The sequence below is a fragment of the Propithecus coquereli genome, unplaced genomic scaffold (assembly GCF_000956105.1).
Source record: "Propithecus coquereli isolate 6110/MARCELLA unplaced genomic scaffold, Pcoq_1.0 Scaffold299, whole genome shotgun sequence".
NCBI lineage: Eukaryota > Metazoa > Chordata > Mammalia > Primates > Indriidae > Propithecus > Propithecus coquereli.
The window spans coordinates 3,802,880-3,821,458 of record NW_012148607.1 but is presented as its reverse complement, the minus strand read 5'-3'; the positions used below and the strand labels follow the sequence as shown (position 1 = coordinate 3,821,458).

The 18,579-nt window shown below is 44.0% G+C and overlaps 2 protein-coding genes across 3 annotated transcripts in view; both read left to right on the top strand.

The window, feature by feature from the left end:
* Nucleotides 1–4,711, top strand: part of KDM4A (lysine (K)-specific demethylase 4A) — a 44,538-nt gene extending 39,827 nt beyond the window's left edge. The window contains exons 20-22 of the mRNA XM_012648983.1: nt 2,783–2,902; nt 3,183–3,275; nt 3,406–4,711. Coding sequence (XP_012504437.1) covers nt 2,783–2,902; nt 3,183–3,275; nt 3,406–3,546 — 354 coding nt within the window. The 3' untranslated portion in view covers nt 3,547–4,711. The remainder of the gene's footprint in view (nt 1–2,782; nt 2,903–3,182; nt 3,276–3,405) is intronic.
* A 2,022-nt stretch (nt 4,712–6,733) lies between these two features.
* The window catches only part of ST3GAL3 (ST3 beta-galactoside alpha-2,3-sialyltransferase 3), a 181,960-nt gene continuing 170,114 nt past the window's right edge, over nt 6,734–18,579 (top strand). For both annotated transcript variants that reach the window (XM_012648979.1, XM_012648980.1), the window contains exon 1: nt 6,734–6,893. The gene's annotated coding sequence lies outside the window, so the exon portion shown is untranslated. The remainder of the gene's footprint in view (nt 6,894–18,579) is intronic.

Below are 18,579 nucleotides of genomic sequence, written 5' to 3'. Positions count from 1 at the left end.
TTACAAAAGTTATTGAAGACCCCAAAGAACTCGTGTTTTTGTGGGTTATATCTATCAATATATATTAGACATGAAAACTGAGACTAATTTAAAATAATTCACTTTTTAATAAAAAATAAATTCTAAAACAAAAACAATTGAGAAGAATGCTATTTTTCTACAGTTTTGTAGATCTCTTTAATGTCACTTTTTGATTTACTCTGTTCTCATATACTATTTTAGTTAAACTATAGGAAAATAATTCAGCCTCACACAGATATGTAGTTGGAAAGGAGAGGAGTATTTTCACAGCCTTTCAGATAATTGTGATTATTCTTCTCTGATGCTCTCCCAAAACTCAAGTGGCAGTTTCTTAAAAGTTAGTTGCAGTGTGGAATCTGAAAGCAGGTCAATGAACTTTTCATACTGTTATATTAAAATCCATCAGTCTTGCTTAGAATGCATCTTTCACTTATACATGATTTTATTTTATTTATTTATTTATTTTTTGAGACAGAGTCTGACTCTGTTGCCCTGGCTGGAGTGCCGTGGCATCAGCCTAGCTCACAGCAACCTCAAACTCCTGGGCTCAAGCGATCCTCCTGCCTCAGCCTCCCTAGTAGCTGGGACTACAGGCATGCGCCACCATGCCCGGCTAATTTTTTCTATATATGTATTTTTAGTTGTTTGGCTAATTTCTATTTTTAGTAGAGACGGGGTCTCGCTATTGCTCAGGCTGGTCTCGAACTCCTGACCTTGAGCGATCCACCCGCCTTGGCCTCCCAGAGTGCTAGGATTACAGGCGTGAGCCACTGCACCCGGCCATACATGATTTTATAACATCATACATTGGTCATTTAGAAAATATTGGTGCATTGGACTATGGAGATCTTCCAAATGTTGTTGAATGTTATATATATCAACAGATCACATTGTTAGTGTCATTAATCTCATCAGAAAACTTTAAATTTTGGAAAGCTTCAAGCTTACAGTGGTGAATGCAACTTTTCTGAAATTCTAATTTTAGCTTGAAAGTGTGAATTTTACTATTGGCAATAGATACTGACTCTTGTTTTCCTTGAAGTGACAGGCTCACTTCATTCATTTCAAGTGGTCTGCCAAATCCCCAAGTCTGAATAACCATGGTTTGTCAGTCCTTTTTTTTCCAAATAAAAACTGGGATTTCACAAAAAAAGAAGTTAGTGTAGCTCACAACTCAAACAGTTACCCAGGTGTTTTTCCTCTCAAGACAACCATCATACTTCGGTCTGCAGCCAGAGTGTCTTATGAGTACTACACATGTACTCAATGATTAAGGTTTAACAAAATTAATAATCTTTACTGCACCATCAAGGACATTGTTATGTGAAACCAGGTTTTTGCTGTTTTCCCCCTAAATTATGAGTGCACAGTGGTGAAAAATGCAATAACAATGAGTAGAACTTGGGGCCAGTGTCTTGATTTGTGCTCAGGTGCCAGCAGTTGTACCCATCATAGATTTGATACCATCACTACAAATGTCAACACAACGAAAAAGGCTAGTGTTTTAACGTTATTATCAAAATAGTCCAGCCTGAGCAAGAGCGAGACCCTGTCTCTACTATAAATAGAAAGAAATTAGACAAACAACTAAAAATATATAGAAAAAAGTAGCCAGGCATGGTGGTGCATACCTGTAGTCCCAGCTACTCGGGAGGATGAGGCAGAAGGATCGCTTGAGCCCAGGAGTTTGAGGTTGCTGTGAGCTAGGCAGACGCCACGGCACTCTAGCCTGGGCAACAGAGTGAGACTCTGTCTCAAAAAAAAAAAAGAAAATAGTCATGGCCTCACACACTCCCTGAAAGTGCCTCAGGAACCCCTCAGAGGTTTGTGGACTACACTTGGAGAACTACTGTTATAAGAGGTAGAAATGAGTTGCAGAGAACTTAAGTGATTTATTAAAGGTCACATAAATTTGACTAGCTAAAACTTCCACTGCAGATTTCGGGGGCAAGCAGCTGTAGTTTCTGCTTAATTGTTAGATTGATACAAAATATATTTATTACCTACTCAGTAAATGAATTGTCAATACAGTATAAACTGTTTCTGTTCAATAAATGAACTGGCAGTTGGCAGGACAGGACAGACCTTTTCTAACTCTTGTCATGTACTGTGATTGGCAAGAGCAGTTGTTAACATCCACATCCTTTTTTAGACTGACTGCCCCCCACCGCATGGGTACTTTTTAACCATGTCTCTAAGGACCTTCTCCCAGGTCTACCCATCAGACCTTTCATTCAACCCACATACATGTACATTGACCTCCCACTGTATACCAAGCCCTTTGCTGGGAATATGGTGAGGACTCACCTTAGGATATCTAGCCTACTTCTGGAAGGAGTAGAACTTCTAAAATACTTTGCCAAGTCCCATGGTGGGTGATCCTTTCTTTTCGTGCCTTTTCTATTAAGAACATATTTTGAGTACAGTTGTAGCATTTCAACATGGCAGAGTTCTGGGCAGCCCTTAGAGGAAGAGTTGAGGGAGTGCAAGAAGGACTGTTGATATGGCACCTGTCTTCTATGTTTACTAAATTATTATAGCCATTCTTTTTTGTCACCTAGAAGCATCAGGGGATGGAGATATGGGGCAGATTTTGACTTAGCAAGCACATCTTTATTGCATCTTTCAGCCCAGAGAGAGCTGCCTTGCTTGGAGTATTGGAGCAGGAATTTGTCCTGGTTCATTCTTTCCTCAGTAGATGGCAGTTACCATTGTGCTCAAATGGACCTTCTTTCACTCTCCTTCCTCCCTATTTCCTCAGAGCCAGGACTGTCTCCAATTGGGTCCTCCTGCTGAAGGGGAAGTGGTCCAAGTGAGATGGACAGACGGCCAAGTCTATGGAGCCAAGTTTGTGGCCTCCCACCCCATCCAAATGTACCAGGTAGCCAAAGGTTCTTGCTGGGAAGAGTGGGGCATGTAATTAAATCATTGCTTCCTGTTGGGCCAGAGGCAGTCATCTCTTGGGAGAACTAATGAGTTGGTAACCCTTTTAGAGCTAGGGGTCTGCCTGTGTCCAGCTTGCTAAGTGTGGCTTCAAACATGGTAGCCCATACTTCAGGGTTCTAATTCCTTTCTTTGGGTGCACGAATTGCCACTGCACATGGTGGACCAGGGAGAGAGTCAGGGATTTCCTAACCAAAAGGCTTTTGTTTCCTTGATAGGTGGAGTTTGAGGATGGCTCACAGCTTGTAGTTAAGAGAGACGATGTGTATACGCTGGATGAAGAGCTTCCCAAGAGAGTCAAGTCTAGACTGGTAAGTGTTTGTTTTCTTGTGCCCTTGGTTCCTGTCTGGGAGGGAGGGAACAAGGCAAGGATCTGTCCCTGTGTTTTTCTTGGGGTAGTTGTCCATAAAGTGATTGTTTGGCTTGCTTATTCTTCTATAGTCGGTAGCCTCAGACATGCGCTTCAACGAGATTTTCACAGAGAAAGAAGTTAAGCAAGAAAAGAAACGGCAACGAGTTATCAACTCAAGATACCGGGAAGATTATATTGAGCCTGCACTATACCGGGCCATCATGGAGTAGGTGCTTCCAGGGTCCAAGAGATTCCCAGCCATCAAGGCAAGAGCACTCTGGGGTTCCACAGCACAGCAGACACTTGGAACTCTGAAGTCTCTAAAAGTGAAGTTGTAAAAAGAAAAGGAATGAAATAACCAACGCCATCATCTTCTCACCCCACCCTCATGGCATTCCACTATAGTGAAAGGACAAGCTGTTTTTGGACACGTGGCAGCAGCTGCTGATCTCCCAGCTGAGGGGCTGAGCACTGGAATCCTGTGGCTGCACTGACCCCAGTCCATAAAGGGGTCCACTGTGCTGGCTGGACTGATTGCCCTGTTCCTGGCCTAGGACTTAGCTTCCTAACAGTCGCCCGCACCAACTAGGCAGAGGTGCTGGTGCCTGACCCCATGCCCACTTTTGTATTTATGTGTGTGTGTGTGTGTGTGTGTGTGTGTGTGTGTGTGTGTGTGTGTGTGTGTATGTTTGGTCTGGACCAGCTTCTGCCAGCCCCTGGCCTTTACTTTCTTCCTTGCCTATGTAGGGCAAACAAAATGTGAAATTCTGCCCTCAGCCGAGCTGAGTAAGGGCCCCTAGGGGTTGGCTGGAGATGAGTGTGGCATCTGTCCGGGCCAGAACAGCCTCAAGAGAGTGCTGGCAAAGCTGCAGTATTGAGATGCTAAGAGTTGATGCCACTTCTGTGTCTTCCCTTGAAGGAGAACATAGGGATAACATGGGTGTGTGTGCCCACAACACTAGGCACAGAGCCCCTGTGGCACAGTATCAGTGGGTGTGGGTGGGGATTACCCTGAAGGGGGGATTTTAATGATGGAAACAGGCAGAGCCTGGTGGGTGATTCTATCAACAGAATATTGCAATCATGCAGGGGCTGGGAGGGTTAGGTTGAAGTAACTGGGGCCACTGGAGGCCCACTGGGGGTGGGAGGGAGCTGATTTAGGGGTGGGGGTGGGACTAGAGGGCAACACTGAAGGGGTTAAACAGGTTTTTGCTCCTCATGAATTTGTTTGCCTGAGCCCACGACTGCAGGGCTTCACACCTATACCCTGTGTATACAAAAATCAGATTTATACTACTTCCCCCTTTTTTGTTACGTATGAACGCTATAAACCAAATTATTTTGAAAACCGGTGCATCACCTTGTCCTTAGCAATAAAATATGTTGTGCAGAGGATTGGCTGTCTCTGCCCCAAGGAGCCCAAATGGCCCAGGGTCATGTTGGGGGTGTATCTAGAGTCATAGGCTCTGGGACAGGGCCATGTATTATAAAAATCAGTAAGGCAGGATCTAGGAAGCTGTTCCAGAGAAATGGGTCCCTTCCTTGTGAAGCTCTGTATTGGGCCAAGCATGGTGGGACACGGGAGCAAGGACACTTTTGGCTATGAGCCCCTCTGCATTGTATCCCCTGCCTGGGAGATGGGCAGGAGGAGGTAATCAAGGAAGCACCACACGGCCCAGTCCTCTCAATAGTCTGATCTCTTGCTTGATATATCTTCATTGACTGGCCTACGTCCATTACAGCATCTGTGTTCTACACAAATTTTGGAACCAGTTTGAAGGAGGGGAGTGCATTTTAGGTGCTTGAAGAGCAAGGAACTCAGCCCCCAGTAGGGTCCTGAAGCTGCTCTGAGCTATCTGTAGTTGGTGAGAAGCTTCCCTGGAGGAAGACCCAGTTCCCTTCACCTCGTGGGTCCCTGAGGTTGAAGTGGACAAAGATGGGGAGCTGCAGGGCAGGGAGGGGACAGTGAATAACAGGACTTGGGTGCAGCAGAGCTGTTCCAGCTGGCCCCTGGACAGCTAGGTACTCTATGGCATGGCTGTGTCCAGGTGCAGGAGAGGCTTGGGTCAGCTCAGCTACTCTCAGTACTTCCTTGTGTCCCTTGGGGTTAGGAGGTGGTTGCTACTTAGTGTCTGATTGTGGGGAAAGGGAGGAACAGTAGTTTTCAAACATGCTTTTCTATGCCAATTCCCTCCTGGGGCCAAGAAAGGAAGGTTGACTTTTTTGCCCTGCACACACATTCCCAGGGGAGGCTGGGCAGAGTCAGGCCTTAGGGAGCACACATCTTTGGAGCACTTCCCCAGCCTTTCTTTCTTCACAGAGTCTCAGACCTCCCTGCCTCTCTCACTGACCCCAGTGTCCCCAACCCTGCTGCAGGGCTGGGTGCCTGGTCTAATTCCAGCAGAGTTCTTAACAGCTGAGCATTTTTCTAGAAACTTTGCATTTTTTATTTGGCCAACGCGATAACTCTGAGGAAACCGAAACTCAGAGGGGACGGGCCTTTTCCCCTATCACATGGAACCCGCCTGTTTTCTCCCTCACTGGCTGCCTTTGCGGTCATGTCCGGGCCTTAGAAGACTGACCCCGGGCAGAAAGACCCGCCAGCCAGGCTCCTCCCAGAAGCGTTTTTGCCACAAAAGACAAGCTGCCTGCCTTTAGCAAGGTAGGCTCATTGTGCCGGCATCCTAGGATTACAGTTTAAAGTCTCCCCTGACCCCTCTGAGGAATTAAGTTTTAAATTGTGCCCCAGGCAGATGATGCCAGGGCTTAGCTGTGGGAATGAGAGAGTGGGGTGGGAGACAGCTGCAAAGGGCATGTGGGGCTGGATGCCCATGTGCCCAGACTAAATACTTTCTACGAGGCTCTCAAGAAAATGCACAAGAGCAGCCTGGACCACCGTGGCCTTACCCCACAGGATTGGGCACGGAGGTCCAAAGCCTTGGGCCTGACGGAGTGGACTGGCGGCGCTCACAACACAGAGGGCGAGATGAGGTGTCCCTCGGCGTGGAATGACCGTAACCACCCTGCACTTTGAGCTCCGCGCACAGGCAAGGAAACAGGCTCTTCAAGGGGCTGGTCCTCAGGGCGGCCCAAGCGGACCGCGCGCCCTCTGGGCCGCGAGGCCGGGGAAGGAAGATTCCTTCAGACGGCCGGGTGTACCCTGGAGGGGGCTGACGCGAGGCAGGAAGGGCCCGCTCAGCCCGAGGGAGCCGCACGCCCCCTCGCTTTCCTCAGCCGGGGTCCCTGGGATGGGCGGCCCGGGGAACTCCGCGGCTCTCGTGCCTACTGGGCAGCTCCGGCGCGCGCCCGCCCACTCGGGCAGCGCAGCTCCGTATTGGCCAGCCCGGCGCCCCGCCCGGCTCCCGCGCGCCCATTGGCCGCGGACGCCCGACCTGGTCGTGGCCGCGCGCTCCGCCCGCCGCTGCGTCCCCACTATGGCGGCGCCCATGCAGCCCACCGCGTTGTGGGCGCCCGCCGGGGTCCCCCGCGGCTGCCGCCGCCGCCTGCGCCGCCGCCTCCGCCTTCCCGCCCGCGTGGGGCGGGGCGCCGCCTCTCCCCTGCCTCCCTCTCCGCTGCGGTAAGGGCCTGCCTGGTGCGCTTTGGGGCGTGACGGCGGACCGCGGCTAACGGTCGCCGCGTTGCCCTGCCCCGCCCCTCCCCCGCTGCCCCAGGCCGGGCGGGGCGCGAAGCCTGCGCTAGTGTTGGGGAAGGAGGGGTCGGGGTACGGCCCAGTTGCCCCACGGGCTGGGAGCCCAATCCCTGATGACCTCGACTGGGTGGGGGCTGCCAGGCCTTGGGGAAAGGCGAGCCGGACGCGGGCCGAGCGGTCTGAGGTCATCTCCCAGGGAGACCCCGCATTTCTGTGTACCTGGGCTCAAAGCAAGGACACTGTCATTCGAGCCTCGCTGTGGCAAGAGGAAGGAGAAGTACAGGGAAAGCCTGAGCCCGAATCAGCAGCGTATGGGTCGCGGTTGTCATTGCTTACTGCTCTATTTGGGGCCAGATGTTCAGAGGTACCAGGGTCAATTTGATTGGCAAAGTATGCCTTTCTTGCTTTCTTTCCTTCTGACACTTTTTCCCATTGTCTCCTCCGTGATTTTGCTCGCAAGAGGAAATATCTTAGGAGAGCAGGTTTGGTTAGGAGAGTGTCTCATGAATATTTTGGATTCCTTTTTACAACAATGCCCATTTTTATGATTCCTCAATAAACCTCATTTTTGTTTGTGTTTCTCTCATATATCGGGAGGGAGTGAAACGTGAGAACTGAATCATTACAGTTAATTGAGGGAGAGACTAATGAAGGCAGGTGTTATTCCAGAAAGTAAAATATACCAACTTTTCGTGGACGTATTTTGAATTGTCTATACTATAGATAGTTGGACATGAAGGTAGAAAAAAACCACTAGGTTACTGAAAGTAAAACAGTTCTCATGACAAATTAGGGTGTTTCTAAGAATCATTTTGGGGCTGGGCGTCGTGGCTCAACCCTGTAATCTCAGCACTTTGGGAGGTTGAGGCTGAGGCTGGAGGTTGCTTGAGGCCAGGAGTTCAAGACTAACCTGAGCAACATAGCCAGACCTTATCTCTAGAAAAAATAGAAAGATTAGCTGGGCATGTTGGCACATGCCTGTAGTCTCAGCTACTTGGGAAGCTCAGGCAGGAGGATCGCTTGAGCCCAGGAGTTTGAGGTTGCTGTGTGCCATGACAAGGCCACTCCACTGTAGCCCTGGTAACAGAGGGAGACCCTGTCTCAAAAAAGAAAAATCATTTTGGAGTGATGATCACTGAACTGTTTGGTGTACTTTTACGTTAACAGTCAGAGGGTTAAAAGGAAGCTGGTGCAAAAACTTATGACCAAGTAGTATTTTCAAATAATCTCTTAGGCAACAGCTCCCAAGAGTAGAGAGTCTTAAGGATATTTTGAAGTATTAAGTTGTGAATCTCTCCATTTCACATGTCTAAATATCTAACCATGGTTTAATAAAAGTAAATTATTAATGATGAAATAAGACATTCATATTCTTAGAGACTAACTGACTTTGGATCAATCAATAACGTGTCTCCTGAGTACATATTTTGTGCAAGGCGTTGACTGAGGAGGAACTCAAAAACATTTAAGATATGAAACTTGTTCTGATGGGCCTATAATATAGTTGTGGGAATAAAGCACACACATGACAGTGGTAACTAATGATATGGCCTCCAGAATTCTAAAACAGTAGGTGCTATGAGAAATCAGGAAAAGGAGAGATCCATGTGTCTGAGGAAGGTTTCACAGGGGAGCTGAGTTGAGCCATGAAGAGTGGGTAGGCCTGGTCGCCTGAAGAGGAAGGAGAAATGAGCAGATGAGAAAGTAAAGATGGTAGAGGCACAGGACAACCTGAAATGCTCATGGGTGGTTCCAGGGAGTTTCATATTGGAAAAAATGGCAGATGAGGCTATGCTAAAAGTAGGTTGATGGCAACAATCGAAGAAGTACCTTTGTCCTGGATGGAGCAAAGGATAAACAGGTAGTGGTATTTATTTCAAAGGAAGCTGGAGCTAGCTAACCATCAGAAAATAAGTACAGTAACACTTGATTTGACATTGTCGCTTTTTTGATTAACCTCAGCTATTTGGAATAGCAATTCTCTTAACTACCCAGGATCTGCACTTCATGTTCATTCTTGCCTTTCTTCTTTTCTCCCTGTGTTCAGTTGGTTGCCAGGTCTTGCTGATCCTACCTCCATACCATTTCTGGCATCTACTTTTTTCCACTACAACTGTCATTGTACTAATTTCGGGCCATTGATACCATTCCTGTGAATTACCACAGAAACCCTCTAACATTTTTCTTTCCTCCCGTCTATTGTGTGTGCTACAATCACTTCCAGGTATGTCACTTCTCTGGCCAAGACTTGCAATGGCTCCCCACTGCCTGTTGAGTTAGGCACAGGCCAGCCTGGCATGGGCAGTATGGGCAAACTAATTTCTTGCCATTCCCTTAGGTTTTATTATGTTTTCTAGGTCAGTGGAACTATTTGCTCTTTTTTCTTTGCTGTTTGTGCTCCATATCTTTGCTCGTGTTGGCTTTTTCTATCTTAAATGACCCCTTTGAATCTCTAGTTATTGTTCTTACCCATGTTTCAGGGCCACATCTGTAGTCCCAGCTACTCGGGAGGCTGAGGCAGGAGGATCGCTTGAGCCCAGGAGTTTGAGGTTGGAGTGAGCTATGATAATGCCACTGTACTCTAGCCAGGGCAACACAGTGAGATCCTGTCTCAAAAACAAATATGATTTGGAACTTCCTTTGTCAAATTTTTCTATACTTTTCTCCCCATCTAGATGTCTCTCTGCTTTAAACCACTATAACATTAGAGTCTGCTTTTTTGCTATAATTGCCTTAATCCCCCTACAACATAAGACTGAAGCTTTTTCAAGACGTGGACTTTTTCATCATCTAGCACAGTGTTTTGTACAAAGTAGGTACTTGGCAAATATATTTAAATTGAAAATAGCTTTTTTTTTGTTTTTGAGACAGGATCTCACTCTGTTACCCTGGCTAGAGTGCAGTGGCATCATCATAGCTCACTGCAACCTCAAACTCCTGAGCTCAAGCGATCCTCCTGCCTCAGCCTCCCGAGTAGCTGGAACTACAGATGTGCACCATCATGCCCAGCTAATTTTTTTATTTTTTGTAGACAGGGTCTCTATATTGCCCAGGCTGGTCTTAAACTCTTGGCCTCAAGTATCCTCCAGCCTCAACCTCCCAAAGTGGTAGGCTTATAGGCGTGAGCCACCTCACCCAGCCTGAAAATAGCTTTGAACCAAGATGAATACAAAGAAAATTCTTTGTGCAAACAAAATGTTTGTTACAAAATCTATAAATAAAGTTATTTATATGAGAGACTCCCTTACTGAGAGATCTGGTATATTGGTATGGATAGCTTGGATTAGGCTACACTAACAAAAACCTCAAGACTTAAGTGGCTTAATAGAACAAAAGTTGACTTATCATTCATGTGACATGTCCAGCATGACTACACAGGAAACTTAAAGATCCTCCAGTCTGGTACGACCAGAAGCAATTAAACCAGCAGTTAGAATACAGTACAATAAGGGCTGTGATTGAGGGTCTTGTGGGATCTCCTAAAAGGGTCTCTGATGTTACATGGGGAATATAAGTAGTGGTTTTCTAGAGAAGTTCACACCTAACTAGAATCTTGAAGAATCAGTAGTTATTAGCTGGGTAGATGTGGGTTTAAAAGGTTTTTCACACAGGAAACTACGTGCTGTGGCCTAGAAACAGAGCATGGCTACATCCTGAAGATGCCTGTGTGGCAGGGGTACAAAGCATGTTTGGGGAGTGTGTGGGAAATAAGGCTTCAAAAAGTTGGTCAAGAACAGGTTGTGAAAGGCTTTGAGAGTTCTGGAGTTAAAGCTTTATCCTGAAAGTGATTAGGCACCACTGAAGGATTTGAAGGTAGAAAATGACTTTATATCAGTTTTGTCTTTTAGGAAGATCACTGTGTGTGGAAGAGGCATCGTAGTGGATATCCTATTACCCTGACATGGGAAGTTCTGAGGTTTGCAACCGTAGTACCATGCCTACTATGCAAGAGTCATAAAATATTTATGTACAACAAGAGGTTAGAATGAGCTGAGACTAGAGGGGAGGATACAGTTAGGCTGTGGCAGTAATATGAGGGACGTGTCCAGATCCTTCCCAGGGCTAGAGCAGACCATATACAAGAGTCAGCAGACCAGGATTTCAATCATAGCTCCACCAGTTTCTATTGTATCACCTTGGGCAGGCTTCAGAATCTCTTGCGTCTTCTTGGTTTTCAAATTTGGAAAATAGAGATAAAAATTCCTGCCTTGCAAGGTTGCTATGAGGATTTGAGAGAATAGATATAAAAATCCTGGTCCTGTGCTATTAGATACATAAAGGACCTCTTGTAATAAAAATAATAGTTTTAATATTCATAATGTTTAGTATATTACCTGGTCCAGGGTAGGTGATTATTAGCCTTAAATATCACCACCTAAAGGTACCCACTGCCAACATTGTGGTTTTATTTATGCATTTTAAGTGATTGATGATGCTGGGCTGGGAGTGTTAAACATGAGGGAATTATTCTGAGATCAAGAAGAGGGAGTTGGGCTGGGCGCGGTGGCTCACGCCTGTAATCCTAGCACTCTGGGAGGCCGAGGCGGGTGGATTGTTTGAGCTCAGGAGTTCGAGACCAGCCTGAGCAAGAGCGAGACCCCGTCTCTACTAAAAATAGAAAGAAATTAATCAGACAACTAAAAATATATAGAAAAAATTAGCCGGGCATGGTGGCACATGCCTGTAATCCCAGCTACTCGGGAGGCTGAGGCAGTAGGATCACTTGAGCCCAGGAGTTTGAGGTTGCTGTGAGCTAGGCTGACGCCACGGCACTCAATCTAGCCAGGGCAACAGAGTGAGACTCTGTCTCGAAAAAAAAAAAGAAGACGGAGTTGATAAGAATACAATACCAATCTAAACATTGTTTAAATGCTAACAGAGTATGTATGGCCATTCAGCTGTTCCAGCCCTTGCTCCGAAGTGGCACAGTGTGTGTGCATATACTCCCTTGCCACTGATGAGGCCATGATGTGCTCTCTGGATGGGCTACTGAAACATACATGCTTTACTTCTCCTCAGCCTGTCATCATTGACTTCTTCTCCTCTGAAATTTTGCTCCTCCTCCGTCATCTTCTGATGATGTTTTTAAAGATGATAATGGAAGTTTAATTCAGATTGGTTCTCCATTTAAGTTCCTCCCTGGTCATCCTGTTTTGACACAGGTTCCTCCTCTCTGAACTCCTGTAGAACTTAATTTGTTAAGTTATTCTGATTAAATGTCATCTACTGCTTTGTCTTATTATTTGTCTGTAGGTCAGTAAATTTCCTTTTTCCTTGATGTAAGTTTTTCTTGCAAAATAATTGGAAGGTGGCATGTTTATGTATTTTTAATGTAGCTTAAAAACTCCCTGAAGCCTTTTGTTTGGAATATGTTAAATAAGTTAGAAAATTCTGTTGCTGAGTTTTTATAGTATGGTATATAGCAGTGGTCCTCGGACTTCTAGGTCTCAAGATCCCTTTAGAGTTTAAAAATTATTGAATACCCCATCTTTGTGGGTTTTGTTTATTGACATTTGATGTTTTAAAAATTACTGAGAAAATTTTAAATCACAAGAACATACAGATACACATTCCATTAGCCATGAGAACAATCATGTCATTTCATCATGTGTTATGTAGCCTCTAGCAAACTCTGCAGGACACTTGTAAGAGAACTAGAGTGAACAAGGCAAATAACATCTTAGAATTATCTTGAAAATAGTTTTATACTTGTGGATCCCCTACAAGGGTCTTGGGAAACCTCAAGGGTCCTTGGGCCACGCTTTGAGAACTGCTGGTATACAGATGTAAGAGTTTTTATGTGACATTTTTATATCTTTTTTGGTAACAAAATAACATAAGGATGGAAACGTTTACAAACATCATTTCAAAATGCACTCAATGTGGTTTCTTTAAAAAAAAAAAAGACAGCTAAGTTTCTTTGTTAAGACATCTTTATCTTAGAAAGGCAGAAGTGTGTATTTTTGGAATATCTGCTAGTTACCATACTGCTAACAGACGTTTGTCATTCCAGGAAAGGTCAGTAAACTGGGAACAACAGTATTTTTGTGAAAGGAAAATATACAACTGCTCTTTAAGTTCTAGAAATCTTACAGTTACTTGGCCAGATGATAACGGGAGAACTTTGTGGTGCTGATTTCATGGTTTCTTGCTCTCTCATTGTCAAGTTTAGTTAATGATCCTATTTAGAAGATCCAGTTTTTATGAAATTAATCACACTGATGTCATTCTGTGCTGCATACGCTGCACTACATAAGGAAGTGATTGAACGAGTCGTGGCACCACCCTCCGTTCTGTGTAATTCTCACACTTCCTAAGGAATCTTCCCAACCCTGTGTGCCACAGACGGCTGACACAGGGATTGTGTCAGGAGGCCAGTGTCAGTGAAATTAAATACCAGAAAAGTTTATAAATGGGAGCTATGTTTCTTATTTATGGACCCTGGTGGATCACTTTGAGTACTCTTTGAGAGGTACATCCTCTCTTTGAGGGCAGATGGCCTGGGCTGTAGAATGGCCTCTTCTTGCTCTTGGCTTGGCCTTTTCCAGTGTATCCTCAATGTTGCTACTTGAGCAGTCTTTCTAAAGTACACATCGATGTCATTTCTCTATGTAATCTCTTAAGTGGTTCCCCATTGCTGATGGGATAAATTTCAGACTGCCTAGCATGGCTTATAAGGCCTTTCCTGCCCTCTGCTGCTTTAGCGTCCCACAGTCAGTTTAATTCAGGCAGCATCTCACGGAAGCTTTTCCTGAGCCTCACAGACAGTTATTAATTGCACCATCTCACAGTGTCTGTTCCTCGTTTATACTGTTTCTCATTGTACTGCACGCATCACCTTGCACCTTGAGGGCAGGTACCATGCCCTGTGTTCCTAGTGTTTTGCTCGGGTGTGCAATAATGGCTTTTGCTGGGACTGATAAGATGGCATAGCTTCTTACATGGTTCCAGCATAGTTATTCTGCAATAATCCAGCAGAGTTTCTCTACAATATTATATTTCTTTCCTTGATTTTTTTTTTTTTAAAGATATGGGCAGATAAACAATATGGAACTACTACATAGGCCTAAGTCTCAGAGAAATAATAGCAATGAAAGGGAACATTTATCTCACATTTTCTAGTGATGTATTTTACACATATAAGAACAGAACAATATAATGGTACCCATCATTAAATCTTAATTTGCCATTTTGCTTCAGTTTTCCCGAAAGAAATAGAACATTACATTTTCCACAAATGTTTTTCCCCAGTTCCCTCCCTTCTTCACCAGAGAAAGCCACTGTTTGATTTAAAGGTTTCTTAAATTTCCACACTTTTTTATACTTTCACTACGTATTATGTTTCCATATATGATACATAGCAGAAGCTGGCAAACTGGCCTGCAGATTGTATTGGGACACAGCCATGCTTGTTTTTTCACATATTGTTGGTTGCTGCTTTTGAGCTACAATTTCTGTTTCCAGTTTTCTGGGCATATTGCCATCTCCTAAACTCACCTTCAACACCAGCCTTTACCTCTTGTCTCAATTGGCCAGGCAAAGGCCATCCTTTCAAACATTGCAGTTGAATTTTCTCAAGACTGATTGCATTCAGCATTTTTTTTTTTTTTTCAAAGACACAGGGCTTACTATGTCACTATGTCACCCAGGCTGGCCTTGAACTCTTGGACTCAAGTGATCCTCCTGACTCAGCCTCCTGAGTAGCTAGGACTACAGGCATGTACCCAGCTTGCATTCAGCATTTTTAATCTTCCACATAGAAGTCACATTTTCCAAATACAAAATTATGTCTAGAACCTTGTCCTCTGAACACCATTGCAACAAATAAGCAAAAACCCCAATAAAACCAAACCATAGCAGCCCCTATTCAGAAAGGGTTTTTTTTGTTTTGTTTTGTTTTTGTAGAAACAAAGATGAACCCACATATGCAGAACTGAAAGTTTTGTTCCCTTGGATGTTTACTCCCCACACCCTTGCAGACTTTCTCAGATACTTCTAGAGAGAATATCTGACCAGTGACAAAGTATTCTTCAGCTTATCTCTTCTGTTTTCTATTTTTAAAGCCTTGTTTTAAAGGGTTTTAAACCCTTGTTTTAAAGGATATCTAATTTCCACTCAGAAAGTCACTGATTACCCATGGAGGAGTCTGGGTCCAATCAAGAGAGAGAAATCACATGTTAATTTGAACAGGTAAAGTTTAAGAATGATTAACTATTAGAGAGATTGGAGTTACGTGGGATTGGCTAGTTAGAAGTAAAGAAACAAGCACATGGAAAGATGGTCAACAACGTGATCAGCCATTGGGAGTGCAGATCAAACCCACAGTGAGAAACCACTCTATGCTCACTAGGGTGGCTGTAACCAAAAAGATGAGAACAAGTGTTGGAGCAGGTGTGGAGAAATTGGAACTCTCACTCACTGCTTGTAAGGATGTATTATAAATGGTGCAGGTGCTTTGGAAAACAGTCTTGCATTTCTTCAAACAGTTAAACAGAATTTCCGTATGTCCTAGGTATATTTTATTCCTAGGTATTCTAGTCCATTTTGTGGTGCTATAACAATACCTAAGCCTGGGTAATTTATAAAGAACAGAGATTTGTTTCTTACAGTTCTGGAGTCTGGAAAGTCCAGAACTGACTTTCTTGCCAGTCAAGGGGCCGGCATCTGGTGAGGGCCTTATTGCTGTTTCATCCTATGGTGGGAGGTGGAAGGGTAAGAGAGCAGGAGAAGAAAGGCGGGTGGGAGGGAGAGGGAGAAAGATCAGACTCTCAGCTTCAAGCTCTTTTATAATCAGCATTAATCACTTCATGAGAGTGGAGCCCTCATGACCTTACCACCTCTCATGAGGCTCTACTTAACAACACTTGTGTTGGGGATTAAGTTTCCAACACATGCTTTTTAGGGGGACACATTCAAACCACAGCATTAGGTATATACCCGATTCTACTCTTAGGTATATACCCAAGAGAAATTAAAATTTATGTCCATACAGAAACTGTACATGAATGTTCATAACAGCATTATTCAGCCAAAAAGTGGAAACAGCCCAAATGTCTATCAGCTGATGAATGGATAAATAAAATATGGTATGTTCATATGCTGGAATAGTATTCAGCAATAAAAAGTAATGAAATACTGATACATGCTACAATATGCATGAACCTTTAAAACATGCTAATTGAAAGAAGCCATTCACAAAGGACCATATGTTGTATGATTCCATTGATACGAAGTATCCACAATAGGCAAATAGAGACAGCAGATTAGGGCTAGGAGAACAGGAGATGGGAGGGGTGCTGACAGATAGGGGATGCAAGGTACCTTTTCGGGGCTGATGAAAAAGGTCTAAAATTGTGGTGATTGCACAACTCTGTGAACTTCATGGATATACTGAAAGCCATTGAATTATACACTTTGGGTGAATTGTATGTGAAGGATATCTGAGTAAAGCTGTTAATAAGAAACAGAGAGCTCTCAAGAATATAGAAATAGCAGATATAAGGAGCAGCCACCACCCAGGGCTGAGACAGAGCTCCCAACAAGAGCCCGCCTTCTCCTCCACTGCCCCTGTCCCACCCACCCGTGGTTGCGATCTGGACCCAGGTGTAGTGCCTCAGTGGATGGCAGAGAAGTGACTGTGATGCTGCAGGGCAGAACTTGCTGAAAATCTGCCTCCGGGAAATCGCCAGAAATCTGTTGTGGGGAAAGCTGTTTACAGGGAGGTGTCTCGTCAGAGGCACTCAACTACGGAGAAAAGTGCTCGGGGAAGCCTGCTGATGGCTGAACACTGGAAAAGCGGTGAGTGCTGCAGAAGCCTACTGAGCAGTGCACTCTGGAACCTGGAAGCCAAACCCATTTCCTCTTGCATTGTCTCTCTGGTGGCCTCTACGAACAAAGCTTGACAGCAGGCCAGCTGGCAAAAGAAAAATACTTAAAGGGCCCAGATCCATTTTCGCAAGATGGTCAAAAAGGATGAATTTGGAGCTGAGAGGCAATAAATCTGTAACCAGCACAGTGGGTAACTGGGACCTCAGCATACCCTTAGCTTTTAATTTCCTTTGGAGGTATTCAGTCATTCTTGCCTTCCTTGGCTGTTGTGGTTTGGAGAAGCTAGAAAACTATCTTTGGGCCAACTTGCTGTCAGCTCAGTTTTCTAATTATCCATGTTCACACCTTTTTTTTTCCATTTGTTTGGTTCTCTCTTTCAGACTCCAGTTATGCTTATGGTGGATCTCCTATGACTTCCGCTGCTACATGTTTTTGTTTCGTTTTGGGGGGTTTGTTTTGGAAATCCTTTTAAACTTTTTATTCTTTTTCATTTTATCTTGCTCAATTTTTACCAGTCATGATCTTTATGACTCTTACTGTATTTTCAGGAATGTCCACTTTGTTTTCTTTCATTGAGGGTTTCGTTTTTGTGATAGTGTTGTGGGGGTTTTTTGTCCACTTTTTTCCTGAGTGCTAATTTTATTTTATTTTAAAATTTTTTCTGTTTTACAGTTTTTCCCCTGAGATTTCCCTTTACTCTCTGCCCCTAGTTTTTGTTTTGCAGAGCCAATGGGGAGTGGGTGGGCCTGGGTGAATCTTTGTTAATGATCTTCATCAGTTCTGTGACATTTTTTTCTGTTGCGTTGTCTTCATCTACCATGCTTCCCCTTTCCCTCGACCCTCCCTCTTTCTTCCACTTTTGTTCAGTATTTTTATGTAGATTCTGTACTGATTCCTTTTCAGTATTATTTGGATAAAACTTCTCTCATTATTTAGAGAGGCAGTATAGTATATGACTGAAGGCAGATTATTTGGATTTGAATCCTGGCTCTGCCACTCACTAGCACTATGATCTTGGACAAGATCTTTAACCTCTCCGTGCCTCCGTTTCTTCTCTATAAAATGAGAATGATAACATCACAGGATTGTTAAGAAGATTCAGTGAGTTAAATTGTAGAAAACTCCTAGAACTGGGGCTGATCCACAGTGTTATATGAATATTAGCAATATTAATTATTTTATCTGTTACAGTGACTTGTAATTAGAATGTGCACAAGTCTTCTGAATAAAATGATTTTATGATTGCAGGTTAATTACTTAAATTTGCTTGGTCATGCGTGAAGTCTGAATAGCAGGGGTACATGCAGCGAAAACAGTTTCAAAAAATTGAACTTTTCAGTAGATGATTTGGGAAACCAGATAATAAATAGTATGTAGTAACGTCTAATTATCTTGCCTCAAAAATATTCACAGGAGACACACTCCAGAAATACTCTGTGGTCTTTTGTTCTGCATGCATGATTTTGTCACAATCGAGTTCATATCCATTATGGCTGATATTTGAAGATCATCAAAGACATTTTAGACTAACCTAAAAATTGTTGCGAGGTTTAGTTCAGAAAATAACCATATTATAGGATGTTTTGGGGATGGCAAGAGTTTGGTGTAGCTTGTTTCAGTGAGTGTGGATTTTTATGCAATTTTGCATTTATGGTTGATTAAGATAATCTAGCTTTCTGTACCTTATGTACCTATTTTCAAGCATACCATAACTAAATGAATAGTCAGTGAACAAATAGTTCTTGAGCACTTACAAGGGATACCGTGGTGAACAAAATAGACATGT